This window comes from Manacus candei, unplaced genomic scaffold (genome assembly GCF_025592945.1).
Source record: "Manacus candei isolate 608988 ecotype Guabito, Panama unplaced genomic scaffold, ASM2559294v1 h1tg000113l, whole genome shotgun sequence".
Lineage (NCBI taxonomy): Eukaryota > Metazoa > Chordata > Aves > Passeriformes > Pipridae > Manacus > Manacus candei.
The window spans coordinates 3,592,423-3,612,211 of record NW_026138161.1 but is presented as its reverse complement, the minus strand read 5'-3'; the positions used below and the strand labels follow the sequence as shown (position 1 = coordinate 3,612,211).

At 43.6% G+C, this 19,789-nt stretch overlaps 1 protein-coding gene across 1 annotated transcript; it reads left to right on the top strand.

Annotated features, from left to right (window-relative positions):
• Positions 1-1,158: 1,158 nt before the first annotated feature.
• Positions 1,159-16,133, top strand: PLD4 (phospholipase D family member 4). Its single transcript, XM_051769842.1, has 11 exons — positions 1,159-1,271; positions 4,204-4,293; positions 6,042-6,250; positions 6,927-7,110; positions 8,472-8,592; positions 8,952-9,079; positions 9,248-9,448; positions 9,857-9,996; positions 12,928-13,093; positions 14,124-14,220; positions 15,510-16,133. Exons 1-11 carry the CDS (start codon positions 1,269-1,271, stop codon positions 15,710-15,712), a joined length of 1,542 nt encoding a protein of 513 aa, XP_051625802.1. The 5' UTR covers positions 1,159-1,268; the 3' UTR covers positions 15,713-16,133.
• Positions 16,134-19,789: the final 3,656 nt, after the last annotated feature.

Sequence of the window (19,789 nt, the reverse complement as noted above, 5' to 3'; positions counted from 1 at the left end):
CTGGGGGCGATTTGGACTTTAGTGTGCTGGCTCTCTGGAGCTGTCTCTTTTCCTTGGCTGCAGATCCTGCCTCCAGCTTTCTGGTAACCCAAGTCTACAGGGATGGCAGCAGCCTTTGCCTTGTTTTTAAGCTCTTTCAATAGAGATTTGGGATGGCCTCAGTGACAAGTGATTTGTGGATAGCAGTAAATTCAGGAGAGAGCTGGCTGGTCAGACAGGTGTCCTATCTACTCCACTATCTTCTTTTCTCTAACTTTTGCCCTTTTTGGAGTCAGTTGCTTGTGTTTTGGTCCCAGGGGAAGCAGAGAACTCACAACACCTTCAGCTTCCCAGAGAAAGGCCTCTTTCTGTTGAGCCTATCTGCTGGCTCCTCTTAGCTTTTCTGTCTTCAGCAGCTTAATACAAGGTACGATAAAGCCTCGTGTGCCAAGTTGTCTCTCCATTGATTCCTTACTGCATCCGTCCTCTGATACTGAACTAGGGAACTGCATTCTTGGGTTCAGTAGGAATGAGGGGCTGCCTGCAGAATAGCACCAGTGTTGCCACAGTGAGTTGTGTCAGCTGAGGTGCAGCCTTTGGATTTTTACAGAAGACATAATTTCTTAGAAGTTGCCCCAAACTCAATGTCAGATGTAACCTTAACCCTCAACAACATCACTGCAAATTCCAAATGCCATGTGTTTAAGACAAAAGCTGCATTATTTCAAAGGAGCTAGTTTGCTTCCTTATATTTGTCCAAGGATGATTGAGCAGGAGAGTGCTTGCAAGAGGAACTGGGCAGAGAGGTGGGTTTGAAGGGTTTGTTTGTTTAAACTTAAGCTTCTGGTGGGTTAAGAGTGATGCAGTGAGAATATTGCCATGTCCAGGATGCAAACAGCACCAAAACTGAGCAGCCCTTCCAACCACAACCAGTGTTTTCTCGTGCTGATGTAGACTCTGACTTCACACCACTGAGCGGGAACTTGGCCATCCAACAGAGTTCGAACCAGGCAAACTCAGACACTGCAAAAAGTTATGTCAAAGAGGTGAAGATCAGGACTTGGCGTCTAAGAACTGGGTCACAACAACTAGATGATAACTTGGGACTCTGTCAGTGCATATTGTGAAACTTGGTGTTTAAGAGGAAGTGATCTAGAGGAGGAGGGCAAAAAACCAGAAGAGCCCCAAACAAATCTGCTGACAAAAACACGCGCGCTGCCCCTCGTACATGGAGTTGGGAGTAACATCAGAGTGCAGCAGGACATCCACACAGAAGGAGATCTTCCAGGATGGTAAGAACATTCGCCATCATCTTGGGAGAGCTGGGGTTAGACATGGAGAGATGAACGCACCTTGTTCATCTGGGGAGCTTCAAACAGCTCCTGTGGAGGATTTTGTGTAGTGAAAAAGCGCATCCTTGTGTTTAAAATCCAAAATTTCATACAGTGTGTTACTGGTGGAGAAAAGAAGTATGAAAAGTTATTTTGGGGGAAGGGAGAAAGCAGGCTTAATTTTATAAACAGCAATCTCCTGCGTATACTCAGCAGCCTGGTATTAGCTGGTGTTCCAGCCTGTGAAGCAATGCTAAGTAGCATTTGTATTTATTACTCTTGGATGAACTTCAGTCATTGAAATTGGCAGCTGGTAAAGCCCTGAAAGCTTCAAGGGAGCCATAGTTAATTGCTGACCAGCTACAATATTATTCTTAAGAATTCTGTCTTAGTCTCTGATGTTTTCCTTCTTGAAAATCAGACTGCCTATTTTAGTGTAGTTCTCATGACTTCTGTACAGCAGGTGGGACTCTAACCTATCACCAGTCAAAGATAGGGTCAAGCAGGGCTTTGTTTGAACCAAATGATAGATGATTCTATGACAGCACGTATAAGATCTGTTCACTTTCATATTTTAAGAAAAATGCTGCTATTTTAAACCATCTTGTAACTGTTGCTGAAAAAGAGAACTGAAACAAGTTTCTGGTAAGCTCTATCCTCCTGCGGTCATCACATGTCTGTAAGTGTGCTGACAGCTGCAGTTCCTTACCAAGACACTGCCTGGGTCACCAAATGTGACTTTGGGGGCCAGAGGGACAAGGTGTCACCTCTCAGCTCTGGTTCTGTGCCGAGGAGCACATGCAGTAGCTGTTTGTTCCTGGCCAGCCCAGCTGACTGGGACAGCTGTGCCAAAGCCACGAGCTGTGGAGTATGACCTGCAGCCTCAGTGGGCTCTCCTGGTCCAGGCTGAAGGGCAGCTGCTGCTGTTTGTCAGCTGCCTTTCTCCTCCTCCTTTAAAATCCCTTTGCCTCAGTTTCCTACCCAACTCTTTAGGATCTTCTCTCTTGCTCTCTCTTCCCTTTCTTCCCTAAGTTTTCTGGGTTGGTATGTGACCACTTTCTCTGAGGGTGGGGAATGATATGTGCTGCTGTCACACAGCTCTCTCTGCATGGTGTGCTATATGCCCCCCAGTCTGCTTGGACTGTCAACTCTGTGGGGTAGGACATTGGGTCTTCATACTGTGCTTAAAACATAAACTGGGATCTTAGGGGCATGGGGACCTGACATTAACCAGGGAATGGCCAAGTGTCCTTCACTGCTGGCAGCCACCCCATTTCTCTGGGGCTGGGAGAACGGATGTTTACCTGCCAGCATTTATAACTATTTCTAGTGTAAAAGCTTGCAGCTGAGCCTGGGGGCAGCAAAAGGAAGTGACAGTGAAAATTGTGAGTAAAATTGCCTTGGGAGGTGGACACTGCTATAGTGATTACAGATGATAGCAACAAACAGACCCTGAAATGGAAACATAACTTTACTGTCTGCAGCTCTAGTATGCTTTTAAGCATGAGTCTCTGTACATTTTCTTCCGTCTCTACCTTTCCCATCTTTGTCATTCTTTCTCATCTGCTCTTTTCACATCCCTCTCTGCATTTCCCAAGTTACTGTTTCAGACTCACCTCCCTTCTCTTCCAAGACATCCTCCACCCTTTTGGTTCAGCTCCACCAGTTCTTGTGAGTTGGGTACCACAAGAAGCCTTTGGGGCTGTATCTGTACTGTGTCCAACTCCTGCCTGGTCCATGCAGTCACAGCATCCGTACAGAAAGATGGAGTGGGCAGGAGTTGGATGCAGCATGAATGTGTATGGCCATGCTGCCTTACTGGTGGGGCAGGGCAGACACCATAAGCCCATCCAGTTCAGGTGACAATAGCTGTGAACATATGGCAAGATGGATGGGACAAGTCTGGCAGGATCCTTCCTACCTAAAGCTTGAGTGTGGCCACCCACAGAGCAACTGCGTATCCGATACCATCCTCCAGGACACAAACACCCAGTGGCTCAGGGGTTGGAAGTGGTAATTTGGGGACTGGGCAGGTGGTGATATCATCTGGTAGCACTTTCTGAAATCTACCACACCCCAGGATGTGCTTCTTGCCTCTGAGCACAAAAAATGACAGCTGACTCCTATGGAGTAAATTCACCTCTGCCAACGCAGGGATGATGAGTGACCCACTGGGCACCTGTCAAGTTTTTGAGAAGGCAAAACAGGCAAGTGCCAACTCCCCTTGCCTGACCATCTGCTATGAATTTCGGCATATTTTGGTAGTTGCTCTTACAGTTGCCTCTGCTGGTGGTAACACAAGATTGGAGCAATATTGCCTGAGGAGGAAAAGAAGACAACTTATTTTCTAGTCATGGCTGCAACAGGACAGAGGAGGATTTTTTGTTTCAGCCTCGTCCCTGTCCTCTTAACAGACTCCCTTCTGGAAGAGACACTGGCATTGAAGGCAACTTACAGGCACAGGAAGAGAGCAGGAGCCTGAGTCAGACGAGGATGACACTGATGCTGTACACTCTCACCCACAGCTTCTGCACTTTAATTACTGCTTGTTGGCAAATATGTTCGCTTGTAACAGGACAAAAGTGGGTGTTGAAGGATGGCTGGAAGAGGCAGCGATGCAGTTGTTTACACATCAATTACTGCAGGGATTTTTGTGTGTAGACAGCACCAGGGAAAAACTGCAGGGACCTGTCTCTCTCTCTGACTTTGGAATCTGTTAATGTCACTCAAGATCCCTATAATACAGGGAGGATGTTGCACAGATCTGTACTTAAATTTCAGAGCACTATATAAAGCAATGGCAGTAACCTGCATTTTTTTGTCTGTGACTGGCTGTACACAAATGTTGTCATAAAGCTTTATTTTTCCCCTTGCATACATTTCTGTTTTTCAGATTGTGAAAAAGGCATTAAAAACATCCCTGAGGTTTAATGAGTCCTCCAACATGAAATTAGGCGTGAACAATCAAAAAGACATCAAAACGGTAATTATGGGGATATACTACATTTGCTTACAAGAGCTGAGATTACATTTCTGAAAAGAAATAACAGATTAAGAGGAATGATTTTATTGCCCATTTTAGAAATCCATGTAGGTTTCAATCCTATTTGTAAACAAGTGAGTGACAAAACCCTCATTGATTTATCTGGTAGACTGATCAAACCTTGCCGAGAGAGAGTAATGTGGAGCTAAATCCTGCAGCTCTGTCTGGCTCAGGACGTAAACCACACTCACACAAAGAGCTTCACTTCCACCATTAACATAGCATTTATTAATGTATTCATTTATTCATTTATTCAGCATGCCTGGAGCACCTGGGCATCACAGTGCGTAGCATGGTGACAGCCAGGATGTGACTTCAAAATAGATTTCTTACCTTAGGAATGTCTTCTAAAACCTGGGCAATGTTTAAGTCTTGTCAGCGTGTTCATGGGATGAAATGCAGAACTGTCAAAAATTGGTGGGTTTGGGTTTTTTTGCCCTTGATGAGATGGAGAACAAGACAGAGGGCAAAATTTTAAGTAGATAGTTTTAAAATGTTTTTCTCATTCAAGTCACTGCCTGAAATCACTGTAGGTTATGAGAAAAGCAGAGAAAATGAAAAGAAAGAAGATTTATCCGCATAGAAATCAAAATAGAAACTTTCGGAGGCAACTGGTTCCTGTGCGGTTTTCCCACGTGGCCTTCTGGGAGCTCAGATTTATGGCTACAGCCTCACAACCACCCCAGACTTGGCTCTCCTGCCTAGAAGTTCAAAAGCTCAGCTCTGAAGTGCACATTGCCTATCACAGGCTGGGGGATGTTCCCAGCTCCCAAGAATTGCCACAGGGAGCCAGACATCATAATTGTTGGGGGGAAATGGATCTGCACTGGTGGTTGTCTTTTCCTCCTCAGTATAGGGCAGCATTTAGAGCCTGGTGCTATACTTTCCAGCAAGTGAGTGGCTGGATTCCAGACCTGGATATACAATGTAGCCAGGGTATTTTTTTTTTTTAATCTACATTCAGGAAAAAAACCCTGAAAGTACAGCAAAAGGGAAATGAAGCTAACTCACAATGCTAAAATGACAAGGGAATACTGTTGATGTGGATAAATGAGATTTCTATAGTTTCACTTAAGTGAGTTTAAGTTAGAAGACAAAAGCAGAACATGTTCAGAAACCACAAAACTTCCCTCTGCTTCTGACCTGATTTTTCTCCCCTGACTTCATGAACTTTCTCTTTATGGTAGTGGTGGGCTTGATCCCACAGGTAATCTTGTGTTAGGGATTTCCTTGTTTTGATTTTGGTAGAAATTTTGTTGAACATCCACTGGTCCTGTGCTAAAATAAAACTAATCAACGTCAAAGGTTTGGGAAAAAAACAGGGGGTTGATATGTTGGCACAGAAAAAAATAAATCAAAACTAAGCAACCCTCACCTAGATTGTGGTCATAGAATCACAGAACAGTATGAGTTGGAAGGGACCTTTTAAAGGTCATCTAGTCCAACCCTCCTCCAATGAGCAGGGACATCAACTAAATCAGGTTGCTCAAAGTCCTATCCAAGCTGACCTTGAACAAGTGGTCCTCACTTTCAGTGGTGCATCTAAGAACACTGTCTGGCAGTAGCTGAAAGCAGAACTACTATTCAAAGATCATGATTTATTTACCTGAACAGGTAGTCATCCTTTCACTGGTGTATCAGTGACTTGGTGATCACTTAAATCTTCTCCTGTATGGGTTCTGTTCTAGTTTCAAATCTTAGGGGCAATTTTGATGCTTGGCGTTGTTGTCGCGATGACTGTTTACTTCCTGAGAGTGGACAGCACAACTGATCCTAATGGAGAAGAAACAGTTGTCAGCATTTTCAAACAGCTGGAGGAGGAAGAAGGACTCTATGGAGATCTCCCAAGAACCACAATAGCTGAGGAGGACACCATTAGATCCAATGACTCCTGCAGGTGAGTCAGGTTTGATGGCATGTGGACAAGCAGTCACCAGGTGGAGAACTAGTTACAATACTGATAATTTCAGTATGCAGTTTGTTCTCTTCCTGTTGTATTATAAGTCGATAAAGTAACATTAATTTGGGAAGAGTGTGGCTGTTGTTTAGGCACTGGGTAATTAGTAGTTGCCTGCTATGAGAAGCAGTAGGGGCAGTATCAGAGCTCCACTCCCAGTCCTGTGCTTGTATGTTCAGCACAGCTCTGTTGCTCCTCTACCACCTCCAGCCACCCTCCCTTTGTGACAATGGTGGGAGGCAGCAAGGAGACCAGCTGGCAAATCAACCTCTGCTGGTCTCACCTCCTCTCAGAGGCTGGAATGGCAGGGGCTGTCTGTCCTGCGAGAGGGTGGAGAGGGTATTGAAGTGACAGACAGCCCCACAAGGTTACTTTTCTCCTCATCTTAAGGACAGTAAAATGAAAAGCTTGGAACAGCTACTGAAAAGTCATTCTGCAGCATGTACAGTCTAAGCCTGGCTATAAAAACTAGGGATAGAGAGTACTCCCAGCTTGTTTATCCAGCTCAGCTTATTTGATTTTGAGGTTGACTTCTGAAATGGCCAATTGTATGGCCTGACAGGTGTCCTGCTTGGGTCACTGTCTCTTGCTTCATAATGTCCAATTGCCATTGCAGCTTTGACCTGGTGGAAAATGTTCCTTATGACTTACCCTTTGAGATAAATAGCACTGCAGCCAAACCCTTGTATCAAGCTTGGATGAGGTTGCTTGATCTAGCCCAGGAAAAAATTCATGTGGCTTCTTACTATTGGTCTCTTACCGGGAAGGATATCAGTGTCAATGACTCATCTTCCAAGCAGGTAAGATAAAATCAAGCACATCTGTGGTTGTATTTCTTGTGTACATGTGGCAGATTGGCTGTGAGGTCTGTCTCTCAGGGACATTGCTTGACTCTTCCTGCAAACCCAGGAAAGTTTTCCATGCCGGTCTGAAGCAACACTCCAGCCTTCCTTCTCCAGTAAAGTTACACTCCATCTGGGCTCTGTCCATGGCTCTGAGTACTTTTATGCTGTATTTTAAGAGCAAGCAGAGATCAGCCTCAAACCCACACTTGCTTACCTTGTGGATGGTCCACCTGTGTTAGGGGCTGCCAGTGGCAGAGTTGAGAAGCCCACAGGATCCCATGTACAGAAGTGAGTGTGCCAGTTCCCACTGGTTAGTTGGAAGGGTCAGGAAGCAAAGTCTGCTGGACTTTTGACTGCTTCAGAGGCTGCTTCTCTCACAGCACCTGCATCTGCCCATTGTGCAGCTGTCCCTGACTCCTGCCATTGGACAGCACCTAAGGAGGTTCATTCTACTTTGCAGGGCTGTCCTCCTGGGCACCCTGAGTGGCCAGGCTTCCTGTGGAGCCTCTCTGACTCTACCACCAGAAATAAATGACAGAGGCCACAGCCCAGGCTCACCTTGCAACTGTCCATCATGTTTAATTTTCCCTTGGCTCCACTTTGGCCTGTGGAAGCTAGCAACCTCCCAGGCAATCCTGAGCTGGGTCTGGGGGACTGTTCTGAAAATAGAAAGGATAAGGCCACCCTGTTTCAGGCTGGTATGGAGCTTAGCTGTGTTGGGAATCGTGCTGTTTGCTGATGGACCAGCTGCTGGGTTGGTTATTACTGTGGCCTCAGCCTCTGCCTCCCTCCTGGCACACCTTCCTCACTGTCCATATGGACTCTCTGGGACTGCTCTTCTTGTCTTCCTCCCCAGGTGTATCTGGTGGGATAAAATGAGTCACTTACTCCACATGAGAAGAAAGTGACAGACATAAGGCCGAGCCCCGTCTCTGCTCAGGGACAGCTCAGTGTAGGACAGTCTCTGTCAACTTTATCCTCAGGGAGAGATGACCCCAGGTATCTGTTGAGCATCAGGATCTAGCAGTTGATCTGCACTGGGACATTAATCTTTGAAATCTGGGATGTTTGTGGTTTTAGTTTTAAACATTATATATAATAGCATTAAATGACAGAAAACAAACTTTGATTCATATGCTGGATCAGAATCTTTGTTCCCTTTTTCTTTACTTGAAACACTCCTGAAATAGGTGAAATTTCTGACCTTCCTTGCCTTGGGGTTCTTCAAAGGAAGTGCCCATCAGTAACACTGTACTTACATATATCTTACTAAATGTTTTATAACAAAATATAAAAAATAACAATGTGCTACACAGGGTGAAGATATTCTGAAGAGGTTTGAGAGATTACTCGCAGAGAATGTCTCTGTGTATGTTGCAGCAAGTGTGCCAACTTTGGCTACAAAATCAACAGACCTTGAATTTTTAGAGGAAAAAGGTAATTATTTCCCTTCAGTGACACACTCAGAACTTCAGCACTGCAAAAAGACATGTGAGGGAAACTGGTCTGCAGGGCCTGTTCCATCATGGTGCTTACACAGGTTCACAGGATAAGCACTATCTCTTCACTAGTTCATGGTTTCTTTGTATGTTGTCACACCCTTAAGGATTTTTCTGAAAGTTCACGTTTTGCATATTTTTTTCAAATTACTGTGTTCTCAGGAATGAGAACTTGTGAATTTTGGTAAAGTTATTACTGGCTGCAAGAGTCAGATATGCAGACATGTTCTGGCTGTTGAGGAACCATCTCCATGCTTTATCTAAACTCTTTTTTTCCCCCTCCCAATCTTTCTTCAGGGGCTCATGTGAAAAAGATTGATTTTGGACATTTGACAGGAGGAGTGTTGCATAGCAAATTCTGGATAGTAGACATGAAACACATATATATTGGTAGTGCAAACATGGACTGGAGGTCTTTATCTCAGGTAAGCTCTGCTGCTTCATATTCAAAAATCTGGGGGAAAATTTGTGTTCTAGCACACAACAGAGAAAAATCATAATGATATTAAATATTGACTGAGTGGAAGGAGCAGCAAAGAAACCCCTGGAGATGGCTCCTTCTGGGGCTGTGACATGTCTTGCTCTCTTTGCAGGTGAAGGAGTTTGGTGCTGTGATATACAACTGCAGCTGCTTGGCCAAAGACCTCTGGAAAACATTTAGTACTTACTGGGATCTTGGATATGCTAATGCTACCATCCCATTCCCTTGGCCTCTTAATTATTCTACCCTCATTAACAACCGTCGGCCTCTGGAAGTAGAATTTAATGGAATCTTGACAAAAGCCTATTTTTCTGTAAGTATGTTTGAGAATAAAATAATAGACTGTAAACTACGTTTAAGGAATGGTCAGAAAAGTTTCTTCAGCAGTCCTCAGTTACTTGTGTTCCAGTTGGATAATAATTTTTTCATCAGGTTTCTCTGGACCTACTCAAAGAATAAGGATCGACCGAGCATCAGCTGTCAGGTACTATGGCAGGAACAGTGTGCAGGTCTCTTTTAATCACCCCTTGGCTCAATAAATCAATAAATATCTCACCCATCAGGACATGGAAGGCATGAGGAATGATAGTAGTCCACCTCAAGTGTTTTGTGCTATTTTAATGAAAACTGGACAGATCTGAATATAAATGAGTCACAGTCTGACCAAGGAAAAAAACCAAAAACACTTAAATCACTGATCTGTGTGTTTTCTTCTTTACAGGCTTCTCCTCCAGCATTTTGTCCAAAAGGTCGCACCCATGACCTCTATTCTATAATCAGTATTATCAGTCAGGCACAGAAGTTTGTGTATGTTTCTGTTATGGAATATTTTCCCACCAGCCGTTTTACTCATCCAAGAAGGTACAATTTTAACCTTGAGCGAATAAGTTGACTTGAACTATTTAAGGGAAAAATATACTATTGTCCCCTTTCTGCAATGAGAACATTCAGAGCGGAGAGAACTGAGGCTTTGCTCTGCACTTACAACTGTCCCGCGGACTGTGCCTTCCAGGTACCAAGGGACAGGATGAGGGGAAACGGCCTCAAGTTGTGCCAGGGGGGTTTTAGACTAGATATTAGGAAAAAAATATCACAGAAAGGGTTGTCAGGCATTAGACACCCAGGGAAGTGGTGGAGTCACCATCCCTGGAAGTGTTCAAAATAGGTATGCACATGGCACTTGAGTACATGTTTTAGTGGTGAACTCGGTGGTGCTGCTGGGTTGACAGCTGGACTTGATGATCCCAAAGGTCTTTTCCAACGTTAATGATTCTGGGATTCTATGGTTCTAATACTGATGCTACAGGAAGGATGGTATCCAGTACTGCCCCTGTGCTTTGCTAGTGTTTTAAAGCAGCCTCCTCTATTCTTCACATGGCAAGGAAACTGTGAAGTGCCACACTAGTCAGGTACAGCTTCCTTCAAAGTTCAGCAGAGGAGCTTTATGAAAGAGTTCAACAGAGCAGAGAGAGGAAAGGGAATACGAGAGATCTATATCTGACGTCAGACTTTTCAGAGAAAATATTGCTTTGGTCTCCTTTTCTGCTCCTGTTTTTCTTTTTTTCTGTCCTTTACTTCTGAGGAGTCTTGACTTCTGGCTCTGCTGCCTGTTTGATGTATTTGACCCATAGTTAAGAGGATGGTAACTAGCTGTCCTTGCTGACCTCTGCAATGAGAGCTGAAACAGTCTCTAAAAGAAAATTCTGTGGTGATTTTTTGGGGGTGTGTTGCTTTTTTTTCCTTTCTAATAATTCCATCTAAGGACATCCAAGTTCTGGATATGAACAGCAGCATGCTCTCAGAGAGAGGGTGGTAGTGGTGATCTGGAGTAATCATAGAATGGTTTGGGTTAAAGATCATCTAGTTCCTCCCCCCACCCCACCATGGGCAGGGACACCTTCCACTAGATCAGGTTGCTCAAAGCCCCACCTAACCTGGCCTTGAGCGTGCACGTGGTGAACCACTGCCACGGTCCCAGTGGGCTGCCCAAGGTCACAGCAGAATTATACAGACTCTGCACATCAACTCAAATCTGAGTAACACAGAAAGTTAGTCAGTCATGGGGCAGCACTAAGACTCCAAATCTTCTTAGATATGCTTGAATTAGGACTTTTACATGCAACCAAGTGCTCTGAATTATCTGCTTATAACATTTCTGAGTTTTCCAAACAGCTAAATAACCTGAGAAAGAAGTTCAAGAGAAATAATTATGTACAACGTGGCTTGCAAAGAATAGGGTAAGCTCTGGGTTGCCATTAAGCTGGAATGATACCATGCATTATGTCCTGTGTCATGGTGGTGTAAAGCCTCTGTTGTTTGGCTGGGGCATGTGTGTGTTAGCAGGAAGAAACAAAATCTCAAGACTAACTTCCACTTGGAGGATATTTTTAACAAATCAAACACCTCAGAGCATTTTCAGTTTCTGTGTCATACAGTTGAGTCTCTGGGCTTCTCACCTCCTGATTTTAGCCACGAATAGGTTCACAGAAAGTCTCTTTCCCCCCTTAGGATTGTGTTAATACTCCCTTTTCTTCATCTGAAGGCTTAATCCACCGTTTGTGACATCTAGGGCTGATCAGATGCAAACAAGAGTTTGAAAGGCCCAGGGAAAGCGGTGCAGGGCCTGGGGCTATCTCCACAGCAACCAGCTGTAGTGCCATGAATTGAGGCTGATTAGTTCAGGTTAAGTTCCTCCAGCAGCTGAGGCAGAGGAAACAAAGCTGCTGTCTAATGCCTGAGTGTTAATCAACTAGAAACTGATATATTTAAAAAATTAAAATTGTTCAAAAATAGCATTTCAAATAGCATGTTTTTCAAAGTTTTTCAGGATCTATAAGTCAGCTGAACCTGAGAGCACAGGGCCAGTCCATTGATTGCAATAGGATGATGCACAAGGGAGGATTAGAGAATTCAGGCCTTTGTACATAAGACCAAAAGGATTAAGTTAGGCAAATTAATTCATCATTGCTCATGGGACTGTGAGCCAGTGCCAGTCCTCTCTCTGTATCAGCCCTCCAATCTGTACTAAAGATGCTTGTTTTCCTCCATGCAACACTTCTTACGATCTATAGAATGAAAATGCTGTGTGGGTGTTTGGAGTTACGAGCCCTGGGATGTGCATTGTCCAGCTCTTAGTGTCGTGTAGCTGGGTGAAGGATGTTAAAAATTTTTCCCTAAGCTACTGCCAACACAAGTGTCAGGAAAACGGATTTTCCCGTGTTCAGGAGAGCACAGCTGTGTCTGTTACCTTAGGGGCACACAGCATGCTAAAGAGGGCAAGGAGGGGTGGGGAGGGATGGAGCCTGCCCACGCAGGCTCACGGCACAGGACCCCTGTGGACACTTGAAACAGTCTCCAGGTCTCTGAAAGGGCCATATTCTGCAAAACGGTTCTTAAACTTTCCTCTGGCCTCTGCACTGTCCTTTTTATTCTCTGCTGCATGATCTGGCTTTACATTGGAGTTGCTGTCGTTATTTTTAGTTTCCTAAGGAAATGGGCATGATGGCATCATGCTGTGTATGTATCTGTGTACATGCACTTTACTAAGCTTTAAACTTTTTGATCAGTTCCAACCTAATTTGGCAGAGTTGGGAGGCCTCAAAACACACTGTGAAAAGAACGGACTCGGTAAAAGGCCGAAATCCCCTCCAGGGAAGGCACAAGTGCTCCACTTAGGAGATATCAGAGATCCCATCTGTGCACGGCGTCACTTGTAGTCTCAATTTGTTGTCACAGCTTTCTGCTGAACTGTTTAAAAAGTATCCCTTTTTCCACAAACCTCCTTTTCTGCAGATACTGGCCAGCCATCGACAATGCTCTGAGACGTGCAGCTTTCAACCACAGAGTGCAAGTCCGTCTCCTGGCCAGCTGCTGGACACACTCTGACCCAGCCATGCTCAACTATCTGAGGTCCCTGCGTGCTCTCAACAACCCACATGCCCACATCAGGGTCGACGTGGTATGATAACAAACCTGGTTTTGGAAAGACAGCTTGAGAATATGGCCCCACACTGATTTTTGAGTCTAAGCTGCCGTTTGCATGTGCAAGGATTAGCTCTTAGAGAAGCAGGTTGTCTGTTTTTGTAGTGACTGTTTCACATCCTTGTGAAAATAAGGCCCAAGATAAAATCTTTGAGGAAGCAGCTATTTCCAAGCCACTAGTGATATCAGGAATGTGCCTGGCTGTGGCACTTGAGACATTATCCAGGCAGTTGCTTTTGCTGAGCACCGTGACAGTGACAGTTCATATGATAACTTAGTGCTCCTCTCAGAGACCTCTTCCTGCATGGAGCATTTTAAATTGGTCTAATTGCTATCAGTTTTTTACAACTGAGAGATCTACTATATCTGTACAAATAGACTTGTTTTTGAACACTAAATATTACGCACAGGCCATAGGCACTAGGCTGGAATGTATCAAGTAGAGTGGGGATGGTGTGGATACTCCCAACATGATGCAGTTACCACAACAGAGAGATGTCACAGAAGAAAGAAAGGATTTTAGTCAAAAAAAAAAAAAAAAAAAAAGGGACAGAAATGAAGATTTTGGTAAGAGTTAACACAAAAAGTTAGGCATTATTGTTTCTTGCAGTACCCCTCATGTCTGTGATCAGCCCATTTTAGCACAAAATAAGAGCAGCAATCAGTAGTAAATGCAGATCTATTAAACAGCTGTCTAAAACTGCATTTAATTGTCTGCCCTGTAATGATAATAGCTGTGCCACTAATGGAACATTGTGAGGCAAACATTATCTGTATCTGATCGCAATTGCTTATCCAATTTTATGTATAGTGGAAGTACTATTTGTTAGTTTTCTTGGATAAGAGTAAAATTTCTTTTATCGTGTATTTAATAATAGAGTGTGGAATGTTCTTTCTCCCCATATTATTCTATTCTTTGAAACTATAGAAAGCATGCACTGTCCAATCATGAAGTCTGTTCCTCACTCTAGTATTTCTGTTTATATTTTTAATTTCTCTCCCTCCAGAAACTCTTCATTGTTCCAGTTATGAATCACACGAACATTCCTTATGGGAGAGTGAATCACAACAAATACATGGTCACTGATAAAGTAGCCTACATTGGTATGTATTCCAGTCTTTCAAATACTTACAGTGTCTCCAGATCTATTGGACTGAGACTGAGACAGGATGGGCTGCAATATCAGAAAATATCTCATTTTGCCATATAAAGCAGTCTGTCCTGGGTAAAGAAGTACAGATGTGAAGGGGAGATGATAATGTAGGTCAAGTTCAGTAAGAGATTATTTCATATGATTGTGAACCATTAGGAACAGAGCATGACAAGGCTGAGTGCACAGCCTGTGACAAGCACAGTGGGAGTTTCACAGCCTGTGTGCTCAGAATGATGCAGTGATAGCTGGTGCTCTAGTGTATAACATTATCGTGCTTTAATAACAAGAAATTGCTGGGAGGAATTAATTCCACGCACTGTTTGTTGAACAGAACTCTAGGAAAGGAAATGAGAAAACAGTAATGTCAATTGCTGCTCAGTTCCTGAAAGTCGGGATGGTGTTTACGTTTCACTCTTTTATTAGGATCCCTCAAAAAAGGGGATGTGAGAGGGCTCTGTCATTTCAGTCAGCTCATCCTCCAAGCAATGCACACCAGCAAATAGCCCATCTTTCCAACTGGCTGAGGGTTTGCAGCTCCATTTGCCTTTAATACTTTAATAACTTGTTTCATACTGAGTTGTCTTTTGAAGGCAGATACGCAGATAATTTGTTTTCATGCCTAAGCACCTTCTGGAATTGACAGTAGATTTTTCTGACTCAGGTAATCACGAGGGGAAGTGCTAAGTGACAAAACATTTGTTTTTTTCACAGTGTTTGATTTTCTGAATTGAGGTAGCTTTGGGGAGAGACTAGACAATGCCTGCAGCTGGATTCCCAGCTTTGCCTGGTTTAGAAGCAGGCGTTGCATGCTGAGCTCAGAACAGCTCCTGAGGGTTTATTGATCAAGGGTCTAGTTTCTTCTCTTGTTTTCTTTCAACAAGTAAAGAGAATTAAGTCCATTAAGGACTCTTTTCTTTAAACAGAGAAACCCATGACAACCAGTGGCTTTTACCCCTCTTAATAATCAAGTGTTGCACTCTATTCCCATATTTATAATTAGTAGATTTGTGCATTCTGTCACAGGCTCTAAGGAAGCAGAAGTTTATGAATTTTCAGGGTTGCAGCTAATACCTACTTTCCGAAACCTGAGGTCTGGCATAAGAAGGAGGTGACCTGATTTTTTCTGCCTCATTGGTCCTAATGAGATTTGCAGTCATACAGCAAATCAACAAAGCCTGGAGATCCAACAGAACACTGGGAAATGAATGTTTTCTGATCAGCTACTTTTCCATTGCACAGGGACTTCCAATTGGTCAGAAGATTACTTCACTAATACAGCTGGTGTGGGACTAATTATCAAACAGAATTGGACCAATCTGCAAAGAAGGCAACTGCCTGTCCAGGAACAGGTAAAAAACCTTTTTGAGCGAGACTGGAATTCCAAATATGCAGTGAATCTGGAAGATGTGCAGGGACAGAAAGACTGTAACTGGCAAGGCTGACTCTGAAGTGAATTGAAAAGTGCACTTAAAATAAAAACAAAAAAATACATTTGAACCTTGTTCCCGTGCAAATCAAGGAATGTTCTTCTTTTTGTCTTTGTCAGAGAAATCGCTTCCTCATGGTGTCCACATTGATAATACGAGAATTTCTGATAGCTGACTATACCTGTAAAACCATTAGTCAGTGTGTGATGTTTAATTTTTTGTGTGATTACCTTATCCCAGAGTTAATAAAATGCATACAGTGTTGTATGACAAGCTGTCTGATATTAATGTAGACGTGGAAGACCTTAATATACCAGAGACCACTATTGCTGTGCTATTTTATCTTAAGAGATTATATATTTCAACCTAAACGCTCCATTAACAATGTTTGCTTACATGTGTTTAAGCATATTTAATAAACTCCTGGCCACTTTAAGATTTGAGCCATGTATATGGTCACCTACAATAGCGAGGGCAGATTTTTAAAAACATTCAGGAATTAGGGAATTAGGGAAATACCTATTTTGAAGTGTTCAGGCTACTTGCTGGAGATAAATGCCTGGGATTTAAACCTTGGGGCAGCTTCCAGCTTCCAGCTCAGTTGCCCTGGAGCCCTGAGTGCCTGGGGATTTTTGGATGTCTGTGTGTTGGTCTTGTGCAGCAAACAGGATGGGGGAGCAGAGCAAAGCTGCTGCATGGGTGCTGTTTTGGCAAAGGCACCCCACCTGCACTGGGGGCAGTGCTTGGAGAGCCTCTTCGCTCTTTTTGGGCTGCCCAGGTGCTGGCCCTGACCAGTGTTATGTCTCTTGGCTGCCTTTTCTTCTGCAGTCACACAGGGGCCATAACCCTGAGCCATCTGGTGCCTTACATCCATATCCACCACTGCGTGGTCTCTGCCCTGGGTGACTCTCTGAAGTGACAGGAAAGGAGAGCAGGGCATGTGCTCCAGCTGTGGAGTGGTGTGACTGACACGTGGCTGGGGCTCCATGAGCCTTAGCAGGGCTGTGCACCTCTGCCTGACACTGCAATTAGAGTCATAAAGTCAACTTTTCGCTTGGGGACTGATGTACAGCAGAGGGGAGAGAGACTGAGGTCCAGAGCAGGATTCCACAGAAGGACTGGGGAAAAACCTGTCCTGTCACTCCACCTCTGAGCTCTAAAAATGCAGCAGACCTTTCCAGCCCTCAAATGTGTGTGGCAATGCATGGCTTCACTCTTGGCCTGGCAGGGCTCACTCAGTTGCATTTTGGCTCGGAGGTCCCTCACTTGCCACAGACACAGCACTGGGTAGGGGGAGTACAGGCTTTCCCACCACGGTGCAACCTCTCCATCCTCCAGAGGATGTGCTTTTGAATCCCTGCCCTGTGCTGAGAATGACAAAGGGACCTTTTGTGATCCTCTGTGTGTGGACTGATGTATACCTCTGCGAATACACACAGATCCCCACACAAGTAAGGACTTCTGGAAACGATCCCAACAGATTTTTCATTTTTTGGTTCCCAGGCTGCTCCTTAGCTATCTTTTCCACACACTTCTAAGATTCCTTGGATTCCTTGGATCATTACAAATCAATACATCTTGTTACTTAGGCAGAATTTTTTAAGACATGTAGTTACATTTACAGATATCACTGAATTTTTTTGAGTATTCACATACATGCAAAAATATTGAGGAAGATGCAGGTGCTTTTAGCGTTCTCATTTCCTATTTCCTTACTAGAGTCAGCTTGAAAATCTTTGTGAGAAGTTACATCCTTAACCAACAGAACAGTTTTCTGTAGAGTCTGCACTCCTCTAGATGGCACTCGAAGCTGTGTTTTCCCTGTTTTGGAGTAGGTAGATATTGCAGGACCAAAAGGAAAACTTCTTTCTCCTCCTCTCGTGAACTCAAATCTGACAGTGCTGGATTAATTGTTCAGTGGGACAGAGTTTTTGGACAAGCTGGCAGAATTGTCTTATGGCCATACAAGACTCATGCGGTTTAAGGTTCAGCTTATAGAGGAAAAATTGACATTTATGGGAGTACTCTTTTATTTTCTCTACTGAAACCATTGCTGGTTTTCCTCTACATATGAAGGGGTGGTTTACAATCAAGACAATTAATGAGATCTAAGATGAACTTGAGTTTATTTTCCTGGTTTCTTGTGAGACTTTTTAGGCCCTTTCAAAACTTGATTCTTATTTACTTGTTCTCTATTTAAAAAGTAGAGTATCATGTAAATTATAACCAGGCTGAGTTTCAGTTCTTTTCTTTTCCATTTATGGAACAGAGTTAATACTAATACCTATGCATGCATATGTTACTTATCTCTTTCATTTAGATTGTGATTTCTGAGGACTGTACCAAACGTAAGCTGGGGACTCCAGTGGTATTCATTAGCATTTATTTATTATCCTTGAATGGATTAGATACTAGGAAAAGGTTCTTCATCCAGAGGGTGGTTGGGCACTGGAAAAGGCTCCTCAGGGAAGTTGTCATGGTACTGAGCCTGATAGAGTTCAAGAAGCATTTGGATGACACTCCTGGACATGTGGCATGATTCATGAGGATGTCATGTGTAGAGCCAGGAGCTGGACATCGTGGGTCCCTTCTGACTCAGAATATTCTATGAGTTTTTAGTTTGATTGCAGGCTGTTCAGATTTTTGCCAGTATTGGTTTATTTATGTCTACAAAGAGTTGCTGGCTTGGATCTTGAGCAAGGATGCTCTTCTCTGATCAGCTCATCTCATGTACCTGTGTTATGATTACAACGTGAGTGAACCAGCCCTCTGCTTTATCTGAGTGCCTTTCACGTGGAGCTGCTGCACTGCTCTCCCAGCAGGCTCATTTCTGAGAGCCCTTGGTTTGGTGCAGTGCTTTGTGGCTACAGCACTGCTGACAGTAATGCAGATGACAGCAAGACAGGACCTGGCTGGCTCCACAGGCTATGAGTACTGACAGGACTGCAAAGCCACCTGGCTTCACATGTTGGACACCAGCTTGTTCCAAAAGCTTTAGTATTATCTGCTTTCATTTTTTCCTGCTGTTACCTAGGATTTTCTTTTACCAAGTGTTCCAGATAAAACATACATTCATTGTTTTCATCCAGGTATTGAGAAAACATTTCATCTGCCATTTATGCTGCATCAAGGTACACTTAATTTCTTGACAGTTGTAAATATCTCCCTAATCCCTAGAAGACAGCTCCTGAGTCCTCACTGATTCACAGACCACTGCTCTCTGCAGCTTTCCAGGGAGGGGAAGTAGAGAGGAAGGTGCTGATCCCTTCTCTCTGGTATTCAGTGATAGGATGTGTGGGAATGGTTCAAAGCTGCATCAGGGGAGGTTCAGACTTGACATTAGGAAACATTTCCTTACCAAGACGGTTGTCAAACACCAAAAGAGACTTGTCTCAAGCAGTGTTTGATGCCCCAAGCCTGTCAGTGTTCAAGAGGCATTTAGACAATTCCCTTAACAACTTTAACATTTTGACAATGTTTGGGTCATCTCTGAAGTGGTCAAGTAATTGGACTGAATGATTGTTGTTGTTCCCTTCCAATTAAGTATTCTATTCTATTCTGTTCTATTCTATTCTAAATGGCTTTAAATCCTCTTTCTTGTGTGAAAGAGGATAGTTTAGATCAGATATTATGAAAAAATTCTTTACTGTAAGGGTGGCGAGGCACTAGAACAAGTTGCCCAGAGAAGCTGTGGTTGCTCCATCCCTTGAAGGGTTTAAGGCCAGGTTGCATGGGTCACTGAGTGATCTGGTCTAGTGAAAGGTGTCCCTGCCATCACAGGGAGATTGGAACTAGATGGTGTTTAAGGTCCCTTCCAATCCAAACCATTCTGTGATTATTCTGCTCTATGCTTCTTCATATATATTATCTCATTCAGGATTAATTTTGGCTGTCTTGCCTTTGGGATATATGAGAGGTCCTGCTTCAAAGAACAAACAATAACCAACCAATATTCAGCTCTTAACAATGCAAAAAATCACCACGGTCAGAGTGTCTGTCTTTTTAATGCATTTATACCTTCTTTTGCATGTCAAATCACAGCTGCAGGGTTTTTTGACTGGGGACTGAACGTAGATATTTAACTGAACAGCC